Here is a 12,379-nt window from a genome sequence, read left to right as displayed (position 1 = left end):
TAGTGGCCCAGTAGTGCTTAACTCACTGTTTTGTTCCGACTGGAAACTGTTGTTTGTCTGTTTACACAAGGCTGACCCTGCTGCTTACTTAAAAGTGAATGTTACATCCTGAGGATAAAGTAAATACAACTAAAGGATCAGGGAAAGCCAAGATTTTCTGACACTTTCCGATAGGGCACCATTTATAAATGGTTTATAAACTGTAATTATAAGAAAATTATAAAACTTTTGGGTTGTCAGGTTGTGGAAAATCCTTCACCAGCATGGCATTTTTCATTTTAGCTATAACTCTTTAATTCATTAAGGAGACCCCTCCAATGGACCGTTAGACCACCTACCTTCTGGAAAAGGTCTGCAGGGAATCTGGACCAAAATCCATTTATAAAAGCTTATTAACATTTACAACTGCAGACATTATGGATTATTGTAAGAACCATTATGCTTTTCAACATTATATGCAGGTGATTTACTAAATCTTGCTGATGGCTTATTAGAAATTGAGAAACCTATAGTCATTAATGATTTAATCAACATTTATAATTTCATTATTACTCAATAGAAACATGCAGCCATGTTATTACTAAAACATTATATTAATAAATGCATTTCTCACTAATATTTCATCATGTTTGCATTCATGAATGTTAATAAATCATCAATAAAGGGTTCTTACAACAATCCATCACATCTGTAGTTGTAAATACTAATAAGCTGTTAATGAATGGATTTTGGTCCACACGTCCTGCAGCCCTTCTCCAAAAGTTAAGTGGTCAAACGGTCCTTTCCTGATTAATTGAAGCACAAGCTAAAAAGACAAATTGTCACACTGAAGTAAACCTGTCAACCAAAAGTTGGTCTTATTAATGTCTTATAACTGATCTTTAAATAGTAAATTAGCAGTGAGACTGTATTTACCATTGATAGAGACATTCATTACATTACTTATAAACCCTTAATAAATGGTACTGCCCTATGCTGAGATGTATAATTACAGAAGTTGAGAATCTATTTCGAGGTTATAGCAGTTACTAAGTTTTACACATTACTGATGAAAATAAGCTTCATCATCATCATTAGAAAACATTAATACTGGTGTTAAGTGTTAACCCCGGTATTAAAGACTTGTAAAATACCTCAATCAATTTGTGTTGTGATAGCACTTTTCATTCCTTTGTTTTACACTATATGACCAAAAGTATGCGGACACCCTAATCCACATGCTATGTGTGATCTTTGTGATTTGGGTTAGATGCCTTAGTTCCAGTTACATACAATGATTTTTTAGACAAAGGGTGAGACCTTTTTTCTGCTTCAACATGACAGCGCTCCCATGCACAAAGCAAGATGGACCTCAACCCCATCAAACACCTCTGGGATGAACTGGAACACTGAAAATGAACTGGGCCTTATATAACTTCACTTATGTTTTTACGGCTGAATGAGAGCAAATCTCTGAGTTTTCCTGCTAGCGCCGCACAGCTGTTATCTCATCATCAGTAGTGATAGTTCTGAAGATCTGAAGATAGTCTGATCCTGATACTGCTCCACCAAAATTAAACTCCAATTTAAAAAAAAAAACATGTAGGCAACTTTTCCTCTAAAATCATCTTTAATAAAGAGGTCTGTGTTTCCACATATTTACAGGGTAAACTGTTCACAGATGGGAAAAAAATACACTTTGAAATTCATTAAATATTGAAATAGTGAATTTCATTTGCAAGAAAGAAAAAAGAGGAACATTGTTTCTTGCAAGATGGAAAAAAAAGTTTTATAATAACAAAGAAAATGACATCAAAGAGTTTATCTTTTGGGCCAGTTATGCCGGAAACCTCTGTAGAGAAAAAAAAGAGACAGAATGGTAACGTACTGGGATGTTGGAATTTGTACGGGCAAAAAACCCTCTTATACTGTATATTATATACGTTTACCTGTCAGATTTTCCAGCCATGTACGACATACTTCGGTTTCCAGCTCCAAAATTAGATTTTTGTCCCTTTGGAGTTTTCTGTTGGACAAAAGATTTTCATCCATTAAGCACTGATAAAATATATTTTTCAATAAACAAATAAATCAACAAACAAATACCTTTTTCTTAAAATCATGGGTTTGCCTGTTTGGATCAAAATGCGTGTTGTCCTTGGATTTAGTACCTGTAAAACAAAGAGGATGCACTAAGTTGAATACTTTTATTACGTACAACAACTGTAACTAAATGTGATGTGATTAATTAATGTGATGTGATCGATTGTGATGAAAAAGAATCCCATAAATGCATACCAGCAAAAACTTTGAGGTCTGACTGACTGTAGTCGAAGGGCTTGAAGCTGTCTTGGGGAGGCGGCTCTGTCTTCTGAGGTTTCTCTACAGATTTCATCAGCTTCTTACTCGGTTTGGGAGTCGACTCTCCAACCTCGCTGGCGGCCCTCTCTCTCTTCTTTCCGTCGCCTTTTGCAGATTCCTGTTAAATTTGGTCAGCCGTGTTATATTATGTACAATACTTAGAATAAACATTTCATTTAGAGTAACAAGTTAATAAACAGTGCTGGATGACTGTTTCTAGCTGTGAGACAAGTTATATGTGTACAGTGTTGTTATACTGGTAGTCAAACAGCTCTCTTGCTACGAGTATGTTTAATATTTTAATATTAGGGGGTTTAAATTGTTCGAGCTGCAGATTAAGTATTTATGGTGCATAAAAGAAACATTAAAGCAACAGATTATGTAATCTTTAAAGGGAACTATAAAGAGGTTGACAATAACTGATCATTTGCCTCAACATGTTTTGTTTTCCTGTGCTGCATATACATCACAAACACACACACACATACTGTATATACACACACATTTCCTTACACCTCCCTTAATTCCATACTGTATTAGCCTCTGATTAAAACAAATATAAAGCAGTGACCTACTCAGGTCAATATTATATGAACTAATTAGTGATGGAACAGTCTGAAGTGGAAAATAGAGCTTTTGGCGCCATCTACAGTTTGAAACTTTCACTTTATCTCACGCTCTGCAACATTAAACTGTTACACCTCTGTTTGTTACACCTTTTAATCTCTAGCAGTCAGTGCAACGGTGCTGTCAGAAGATGTGTAATCAGTCTTCAAGATGAGGTTGTTGCAGTCACAATATCTGCGATGTATTAACTTGTTAAATCAATGTGGCTGCTAAAGACACAAAGAATTACATGATGTACGATGTTTTACCTTCATGCGCTAACAACTTTTCTAAATGTTTGTGCTAATTTTAAGTTACAGTGTTCAAGTCTACCGTTGTAGTGTTTGAAGCTGCAGTGTCTCACAGAAACCATGAATCTTTACCAATGTTTAAAGAACAAGGTCTTATAGGGTCTCAGCTCATCATCTTGGGATTCTCTTTCCCTGTGTTTGCTCACATTAATCTATGTGAGACAGGTTCTCCTCAAGCACTGAGTAAGTTCAAAATGGCTTCACATGATAGAACTACAATCACAGCGTAAAGTGCGACTGACAGCATCATTGTCACCTCACTGAGGGTTCACCTTCATGATAGCTTTGCAATTACAACTCTGCCATATGAGGCTTGAAACTGAGATTCTCTGACCAAAACACATTTTCTTCAAACTGTAGTTTCTCCTCTGTATTTAGTTTGATTAGAGCATTTACATAGCAAAAAAAAAAAAAAAAAAAACACCTCCCCAAAACTTCGGTCTTGACAAATCATGCTTTATTGCAATATTATTTCAGATGTGTCTAATTTGCTTAATTTAACCTGAGGACAGTTAATCATTATTTGATGCAACTGTTTATGAACAGAATGGAGGCTAAAGAGAAAATCAGTGATGCTGGAGCGCAATCACAGCATACACTCTTCATAATTCCGATCATAATATCAGTTTAGTAGACGCATGGGAAAAATCACAAAGCTTTCTTTCAAACCGATATTAGACAAGAGAACCTCACTGCCAAAGTGCCGGCTGAAACTGACAGCAAGCCGGCGCGGCCAATATTTGCCTGCAGTTGGCAAGTTGACGAGTGTTACTTTCAAGTGCCGCTGCCAACACTTCTGACTATGATGCATGCCACCAGACGGTGCCAACGTGCTTATTTTGAGGCGCTGTTTCAGCAGACAGTGTCTTAAAACCAATTTTACACTTAAGCCATTATCACACAGTGGATTACTATTGGCACAAGCCTTTGATGGCTCGAGGCTCGAACAATGAAAGGCAGAGGGGGAAGTTGTGCCATCCACCAACAGAGAGAAAAGTGAGAGTCAGACGGTGGTGACCATTCTCTCTGCTCTTCTGCACTGTGGATGGAAGATGAGGACTTTTGTCTGAGCATTGGAATTAATTTAGAAGAGAGAGGAAACACCATATGGTGGCAAGAGTGTGTATGACTAACCAAGCAGGAGGTTGCCAAGCAATACACCAGAGACACGCAGCGAACAGGAAGTGGGCTTTTCGGGAGAAAGAAGCTGTTTTTATCCCCAGGAGGAAAGGAAAGTGTTTGATGAGTGGAGGACATGTCTCTAATGCTCCAATCCCATGCTGTGCATTCTTCTTCCCCAGACACATATTGTGAAAGATATATATATATATTAAAAGGCCACTACAATGCTGGTGCTGCAGAGTGGTAGCAACGGTTCACTCGCTTGTGAGTCACTGTATTGATGTGCAGAAATATCAGCCATATCTTAAGAAAATGGGGGGCATTACAGAGGGTTAAACTGGCTATTAAAGCGTCTTTAATATGCCGTGCCAGGCTCCTGGGTGAGTATAACTCATGTTTTTCATGGATTTGTACTTTCCCAACAGGGACGTTTACAGTGCAAAGCCTATCAGAAGTGGAAAAGAGCAAATTACTCACCGCTGCTTGCTGACGAACGGTGGCGACGTTCTGTAGAGACTCCTGGTAGCTCTGTTTAGCCTTCTTTCTTTCTTCTGTGGAAAGCAACAGTAAAATACAGTGAAGGACACAAGGCTTCCATTAAAAAAAAGATTACATTTAGAGCAAGTTATACCCCATTACCTGCCACTTTCTTCGCATGTTCCTTTGCTTCTTCCTTGGCTTTCTTCTTGGACTCCAACTCCTTCTGCTGCTGTTCAATACTCTGCAGTTTCCATCTTTTACTGATCTGTAAATGTGAGATGGTGCAGCTCTGAATATTCAAACATGAAGTTAAGAGGACAACACAAATAAACCTGGAGATAGAAAGATAAATAAGATCTTTATTCAGAGTCAGGACATAGATGAATGAATGGAGCTCTTCGATTACCTCAAATATTTTTGAGGAGGGGTCAAACTTGGCATTCTTGTTGACGTGCACATCAGTGGATGGTAAATACTGAAGACACAAAGCAAGATGACTGAATGTTGTGTGTCCAGTAAAAAAAAAAAAAATACAAACAATGCTGAAGGTTAAATCAATAGTTGACCCTCACCATTCTGAAAGGGTTTTCAAAAGACTCAATGATGCGTCTGGCTTTCATCTGAGCCACAGAGACGTCCTCTTGGTCATTCTTTGTTTCCAGCTCCTTCAAAGAGGAAGAGGAGTTCTGACATTAGGAACCACAGTTACATACAAACCAACTGTCTGAATAAACTGAAAGTTGAGCTCTACCTCAAACAGTGTGATTTTGGCTGCTGCCATGAGACCACTTGTTTTCTCTTCATCGACATCCATTTTATGCTCATCATCGGAGAAGAGCGCCCCTTGTTTAACAGGCAGTTCTGAAATTAAATACACGTGTTTCAGGTTTAATGGGCAACAATATCACATCACCAGGATAATGTACAATATAGAGATGCAATGATTAATAAATTCATCAATTAGTAGATCGACAGAAAATTAACTGTCAACTATTTTGATAACTGATAAATCGTTTTGAGTCATTTTTTTAAGGAAAAAAAAAAAAAAGCTAAAATGGTCCAAGCCTCTTTAATGTGAATATTTTCAGTTTCTTTAATCCTCTATGATGGAATATCTTTATTATGGACTGTTGATCTGGACATACAAGACATTTCTGGTTGCATCTTGGGCTTTTGGGAAACAGTTGTTGACATTTTTCACCATTTTGTGACATTTTAAAAACCAGTCCACTAATCGATTTATTGAGACCATAATCGACAGATTAATCAATAATTAAAATAATTGTTAGTTGCAGCCCTGATACAATATGTATGAGTATCAAGCTTACCATCAGCAGAAAAGTGGGGAAGATCACTTTCAGAGACCCTGGATGTATCATGAGGACCAAACAGAGTAACCTCTGGCTGAAAAATGACACAAGATCAAATTAATTTACCTCAGTTGTAAACTATTAAATGCAAAAACTGAAAATTCCATCTTGATTCATCTGTTTTTTTTACTAACCTTTTTTATGGGCGTGAGTCCTTTCTTCTTTTGAGCTGCAATTTCAGCCTGTGTGAAGAGAAGGAAACATTATAATAACACAAACACTGGAAATACATAACTGATAGAAAAAACATTAAACCCCCCCCCCTCCCCACTCCTGCTGCCCATCATGTCTCACCTTAAGCAGAGGCATTTCTCGAGCTTCCTGTACTAACAAATGGAGCTCATTGACCTGCTGCCTCACCAGCGGGGGCACAGGGTTACAGCAGGCGATGATGCCCTGAGGCTCTCTGGGTAGATAAAGACAAAACACTGTGTTCACATGCACTGAAGTGAGAACGACTAAAAATGCATCAAAATTTAAGTGGGAAATCTAATCAGCTTACTTGGGCAACTCCTCGGATATTTTGATCATCATGTGAGTTGGCAGGACAAATCTAAACACAAATAAAATGATTAAAAACATGTTTAGGAGGATGTCGAATGGATGATTCTAAAGGCAGCGAGACTGTGACTAAAAACATGTACGTTGCAAGAATCTGGCTGGGCGCACGCTAGAAATAGGAAAAACAGCTCTAGCAGATTTCCAGAGCTGCAAGTTCATCCATTTCCAAACAGCCTACCCGGTGCTTTCATCTTCCTGCCTGGCCAGCTTGTCCCTCCAGGCAAACAGCAGTCTGAAGGCAGTGAGCTGCTGGGTGTTAAAAGACCTTTTCTGCTTCCTCTGCAGCTCCAAATAGGACTCCTCTGTGTATATAGGCTTCACATATTTCTGTACGAGAAGGGGGCAGATGGTGAAATCATGACAAATGTCAGAAAATGCAGAAGATAATGCTGTGGAAATATGAACAATAAAGAAACCGTGCGATTATTGGATGGGGAACAGCGGGATAGGAGTACAGAGGTTGATGTTTGAGTGTCAGTTTAATCTTTATGGTGTAAGAAGGGAAATTTGTGCAAACCTTTAGGGAAATGTCTTTGCTCTTGTTCCAGACACTCTGCAGCAGGCCAGGCTGCCCGTGGTTGAAGTCCAACAGCTGCGCTCTCACGCAGTCGTAGATGTAGAGGAGGTAGTGGGTGTCTGTCCGGGCGTATTGCACCATCTCTTCTGGCAAGGGGCTACAGGGCCAAGTTATGGGACAAATCTTACTTCAACTGCCCAAAGTCAACAATATATTTTTTTTAAGCTGGAAATGTTACAATTACAAATAATCTGAAATACATGAAGAAAATCTACCCCACAGCTAAACCATAAACAACTAACTGTAAAATGAAACATCAAATGGTCAAGTCGTCTCTGTACCGAATCCTCCAGTCAGCGAGCTGGTAGCGTTTGTCCGAGTCCACACTGCAGTAGTGTTTTAGCAGGTGGTCGAGGGAATGTCTGGCCAGGTTCAGGGCTCGACTGGCCTGATGTGTGTCAAAGAGGTTGACGACGTACAAGCCGAAGTCCCTCTGGAGCCACTCGATGTCAGAGTCTGCACCGTGAAAAACCTGATAACAGTAGAGAAAGTACATTCAGCTGAAAGTGAAAAACAAAGCGCTGAGGACCCTCCTGTGAGGAAGCAACTTATTTCAATAAATATCATTTGACTGCGCAGATACAGTAAATATTTGAAATAAAAATCTGGGGAAACACCATGTGACATTTTTCCCATTTGGATTATTTTCACAGATCTTGTCTCTTTCAGCAGTTTAAACCCACGCATCACACTTTTTCACAGGTGTCCTACTGTGTGTGAGTCACAGTGGCTCCCACACACCGCAGGACACCTTCAGACTTTATGAGATGTGTTTGAAAACGACGGAGCTCTGAGACACCTCAAAGGAATTCCGGTTGAAAGGTTTCAAGATTACATCTGTATAAGACTCATATTACAAAACATAAAAATTAAAGTAACTGTTTATGATCATGGAACCACGTTTTGAGTGAGAGGAGGGGGCAGATTGGTGGAGATTCTCCCTCTAGTGTATGGTCAGCTTATGCAGAGGATGAGACAATTCGGATGCAATCCATTCATAAAACACTTTGGTAATATCATCTTCCCTCTGCACAGACTTTTCCTTTTTACGTCAGTCACCAGGATACAACACGGGGAATCATTTCAGAAGAGAGCAAATGATTTGTGGAGCAGTTGCATTACTTTGACAATAGCCGGGTCAGTAAACGCTTCGTTCAGGATGTACATCTCACTGCGGAGCTCCAAGGTGTCGATGATGAAGTCCTCGTCTCTGGTGGAGATCTGCATCAGACAGGTGAGGCCGAGGAAACTCCTGTAGGAATGGTGCTGTGGTGGAGAAAACATCAAAACTCAACATCTGCTTACACACTTGAGTCTGCAGGCTTTATTACAGTCTCACAGAAATAAATCCATACATTTCTGACACAACAATACAACATTATAAGCCTCACAAAAGGTTGCATCTGTTGTATTGGATCACATTCATATATATATATATATATATATATATATATGTGTGTGTGTGTGTGTGTGTTTTTCTAATCCTTTACCTCAAGGTCCACTGCAAATTCAGACAGTTTGCACAGCTTCTCATTCAGAGCCACCAGATCCTCCAATGTGTCAATGAAAGCGCACTTTGTCTCAGTGATTGGTTTGTACATCTAAAAATAATCCACAAACGACAGATTTAGTGGAGGTCTAACTAACAGTGAGATTATCATATTATATGATCAGTGATCACTATAACTTACCTGAGGTTCTGGTTTAGACAGAAGGTTTTCTGCTATTGTAAGATGATCTAACTCGTATTGGTACGGATGTGCAAACCTACACGGATCAAAATCATAAGTTAAGACAGTAAGTAAAGTAAAGGAAAAGACAAAATGTTAACATTATAACGTGAAGGACAAGTCTTACATGTCTTCAACATGTTCCTGAGTTCTCTGCTGGTGAATGAAGTCAGCCAGGGCAGCCGGGACATCAAGATCCTCGGGTCTCTCTTTTCGGATTTGTTTGTTGGTGAAATCTGCAATTTGGAGAGCAAAAGATCAAATATGCTAAAAATGGTTAAGATTATAAGTCAAATGAATGTTATGGAAACAATAGATGGGAAGACTATGAGAGAGAAAAGTACAACTTACAAGAAGGAAGAGGCTTTACTGCATTGGGCTTGATGAAGATCTTGGGAATAAAGGGCGTGTTGCTGTTGTCGACTTTTTCCTTGAATTTCAGCTGAGGCCTCATAACATTCTTCGCATGAAGCAGTCTGAACGTCTCAGATCGACTGCCAGAGCTTGAGCCCTGATCAATAAAAGCATTGTTTACCAAATGTGTGAAGTATTGCGGTGAATATTTATCAAGTCTTCCAGAATTAAAAAGAGAATTAAAAAAGAAAACTTTCGACTGCTTAAGTGCTGGAATGCCAGTACTGGCACGTTTCAGCTTGAACGCAGCCCAAAACAGAGACTGGCATGTGCAGTACAAGAGCCGAGAGGTTAATTAGCCAACCTTGCGATTCCAGCTGGAAACAACAATCTTGGGAGGCTGAAACCCTGCAGGCATGACAGGCTGTTGGCTCCTGTTCACCCCGTCGGCTTCATCAAGAAGAATCCCCTAGAAATCAGATACAAGAGCTCGGTTGCTTTGCAAAGACCTTTTTTCATGCAGAAATCTGTGTAACACCAAAGCTGTAGGTCATACCACTCTTTCGAGGATGACATCGTTCGAGTCCACAACCAAGTCAAACCTCTCCTCCAACCCTGTCAGCTTGTTGCGGTCTCTCATGTGAGATCTGCAGCCGTGGTGCTGCATTATCTGACTCATGCTAAGACAGGGACACAGTGAAAATATTTAATGTCTCCTATTGGGAAACAGCAGGTGGCCATTACTTTGCAAAAATACTCTTGTGTTTGCATGTCTAAGGCTCAGTCAGACTTGCTTTCAGTCCAGCAAAATTGTCTCGCACTCAGCACGAAACAGGACATGCAGTCATGGGTCTGACAAAGCTAATCAGGAAATATTGAGCAGAGTAATCCCAGACTGTAAACAAACTATGAGAGCATTATTACAGTGTGTAGTCTGGTAGTTTATGTACTATTGCACAAATTGTGGTGATATGACATTTCTAGAATCCATTTTTTCCCTCTATATTCAAAGGCAAAACACATCAAGACAACTCAGTTTCTCTTGACCAGCAATGCAAATTAACAATCTGCGAATGAATGAATGAATGAATGAATGAATGAATGAATGATGAATTTGTGAGTTGCACGGGCTTCAGGGGAAGTGGATGAGAAGTGGAGCGAACATTTGCAGAGACAAGTGCAAGTCTGGCCGAACCTTAACTCAAAACAAGGAACATCATGCTGCATACTCACCAGTGCAGGAGCTTATCTCCCTGACTTTCACAGAACTCCTGGAAGCCCGGGAAGCTTCGATAGAAATCAAATTCATCTCCACTTTGAGGCAAGCCGGCAGATGCTCTGGTGGCTGATAATACAGCACCCAGTCCATACTGAAGAAGAGAGACAATAAAAAATAAATAAATAATAATAATAATAACTATTTGTATAGCATCTTTCATACAAAAAAGAAATGCAGCTCAAAGTGCCTTACAGCAAAAGAAATCACATGCACCAAGTGTTTCACATCAAGAAAGACATAAATGACATAAAATGAACATACAAATAAAGAAAAAAAAAATCAATAAAATCAAATGAAGTACATTTAAAATGTAAGGCAGGGAAACAGAGACTGTTTAACTATTTTGACATGTTAAACTGACATGAATATAGTGTTTCAATGATTAGTTGATATTCCAACACAGGTGTGACAGAAAATATATTAATACCACTTTTGATAATGGCCTGTTCAGCTTATCTATCATATAAAAACACCAAATATCTGCTAACTTTTCAAATTATATGGGAATATTTGCTTGCTTTTCATCCTTTAAGATCTAACTACTTTAATAAGTTTAGTTATTTGCAGCTTCTCAGCTAGCTACATGAGATAAACATTTACCTTGAGACAGGCATGTTTTACGCTAGTTAGCAGGCTAAATAGGCTAAACCTTCATACTTGATTGGATACACATTAAACTGTCCCATGGACTTATCTCAACACTTAGCTGTGCATGTTTCCTACCAGTACCAAAGTTTTAATGTGACCAGAGTGCATTAGCCAACACGCACATCCACGTTGCCAGACTGGTTGCTAGCCTCAACTCAAAAACTCCGCGTCCAGCTCGGTTAGTTCACTTACTTTAACGAAGGCATCCGCGTCTTTAAAACCGGGACACAGCTCGGCATTTTCCTCGTCGTTGGTGTCTGTATTACTGTCTTGACGGCCACTGTTGGAGGAAGCGTTACTCTTTGAAGAATTCATCATCTAGTTTTGTATGTGTGTGTGTACATGTGAGCCGCAGGAAGCAGCCGTCTTTCCTTAGTGTTTTCTTCTGAGCCGCTGAGGAGGACGCTGAGGGAGACACAGCGCCACCTACAGGCGCGGAGTGCACCGGCAGCAACACGAAACTGCAGTAACAGTCTATAGATTATATATGCTATATGTGTCAATCTAAAAGATGTATTCTATATTTTACCAATCTGCAACATTGTAGGTTTTCATTCAGTCTGACACCAAAAGCAAGACTGGATATTTTCATGAATCTTGTCATTTTCGACTGCATTGCATTGTCAATGTACCCACTCAATGCAGTGACACTGCAGACAGAAAGCTTAGCTTACCCCCCCTGCTACTGGCTCACCCTTCCAACCTGATCACAGTAGTATTGCACCAAGGTGCTGGTACCATGAGGGGGCAGTGTTGACATTTGCTATCTGCAGCAGCTCAGTTACAGCATCTGCACTGTGTTTGGGGGGATATAGGGAGAAGTAATATACACCAATCATGTCTTACCCAATATCTCAGTTACAGCTATCCAAAACCATGTCTGTATCCAAAGCATTTTGCAGTTAAAGGTGATACTGCAGGTATACTAATCACATAAATACCTTTCACCTAGTCGCTGGTGTAAAAAAACCCAGAAGTTACAGTACCCTGGTGTTGTGATT

General features: G+C 39.6%; 1 protein-coding gene across 1 annotated transcript; it reads right to left on the bottom strand.

The window, feature by feature from the left end:
* Window positions 1–1,592: 1,592 nt before the first annotated feature.
* exosc10 (exosome component 10) lies at window positions 1,593–11,764 on the bottom strand. Its single transcript, XM_067591920.1, has 25 exons — window positions 11,571–11,764; window positions 10,685–10,821; window positions 10,008–10,131; window positions 9,816–9,920; window positions 9,449–9,608; window positions 9,225–9,333; window positions 9,059–9,134; window positions 8,858–8,968; window positions 8,490–8,633; window positions 7,649–7,839; window positions 7,308–7,464; window positions 6,969–7,117; window positions 6,732–6,782; window positions 6,524–6,635; window positions 6,364–6,411; window positions 6,188–6,263; window positions 5,611–5,720; window positions 5,432–5,524; window positions 5,266–5,334; window positions 5,019–5,124; window positions 4,857–4,930; window positions 2,278–2,458; window positions 2,086–2,150; window positions 1,929–2,005; window positions 1,593–1,831 (listed from the first exon to the last, which is right to left on the bottom strand). The coding sequence occupies exons 1-25, from the start codon at window positions 11,694–11,696 to the stop codon at window positions 1,801–1,803; spliced, it is 2,682 nt and encodes an 893-aa protein (XP_067448021.1). The 5' UTR covers window positions 11,697–11,764; the 3' UTR covers window positions 1,593–1,800.
* Window positions 11,765–12,379: the final 615 nt, after the last annotated feature.

Source organism: Thunnus thynnus, chromosome 6, assembly GCF_963924715.1.
Source record: "Thunnus thynnus chromosome 6, fThuThy2.1, whole genome shotgun sequence".
Lineage (NCBI taxonomy): Eukaryota > Metazoa > Chordata > Actinopteri > Scombriformes > Scombridae > Thunnus > Thunnus thynnus.
The sequence above is the reverse complement of the archived record's forward strand: the minus strand, read 5'-3'. Positions and strand labels throughout refer to the sequence as shown.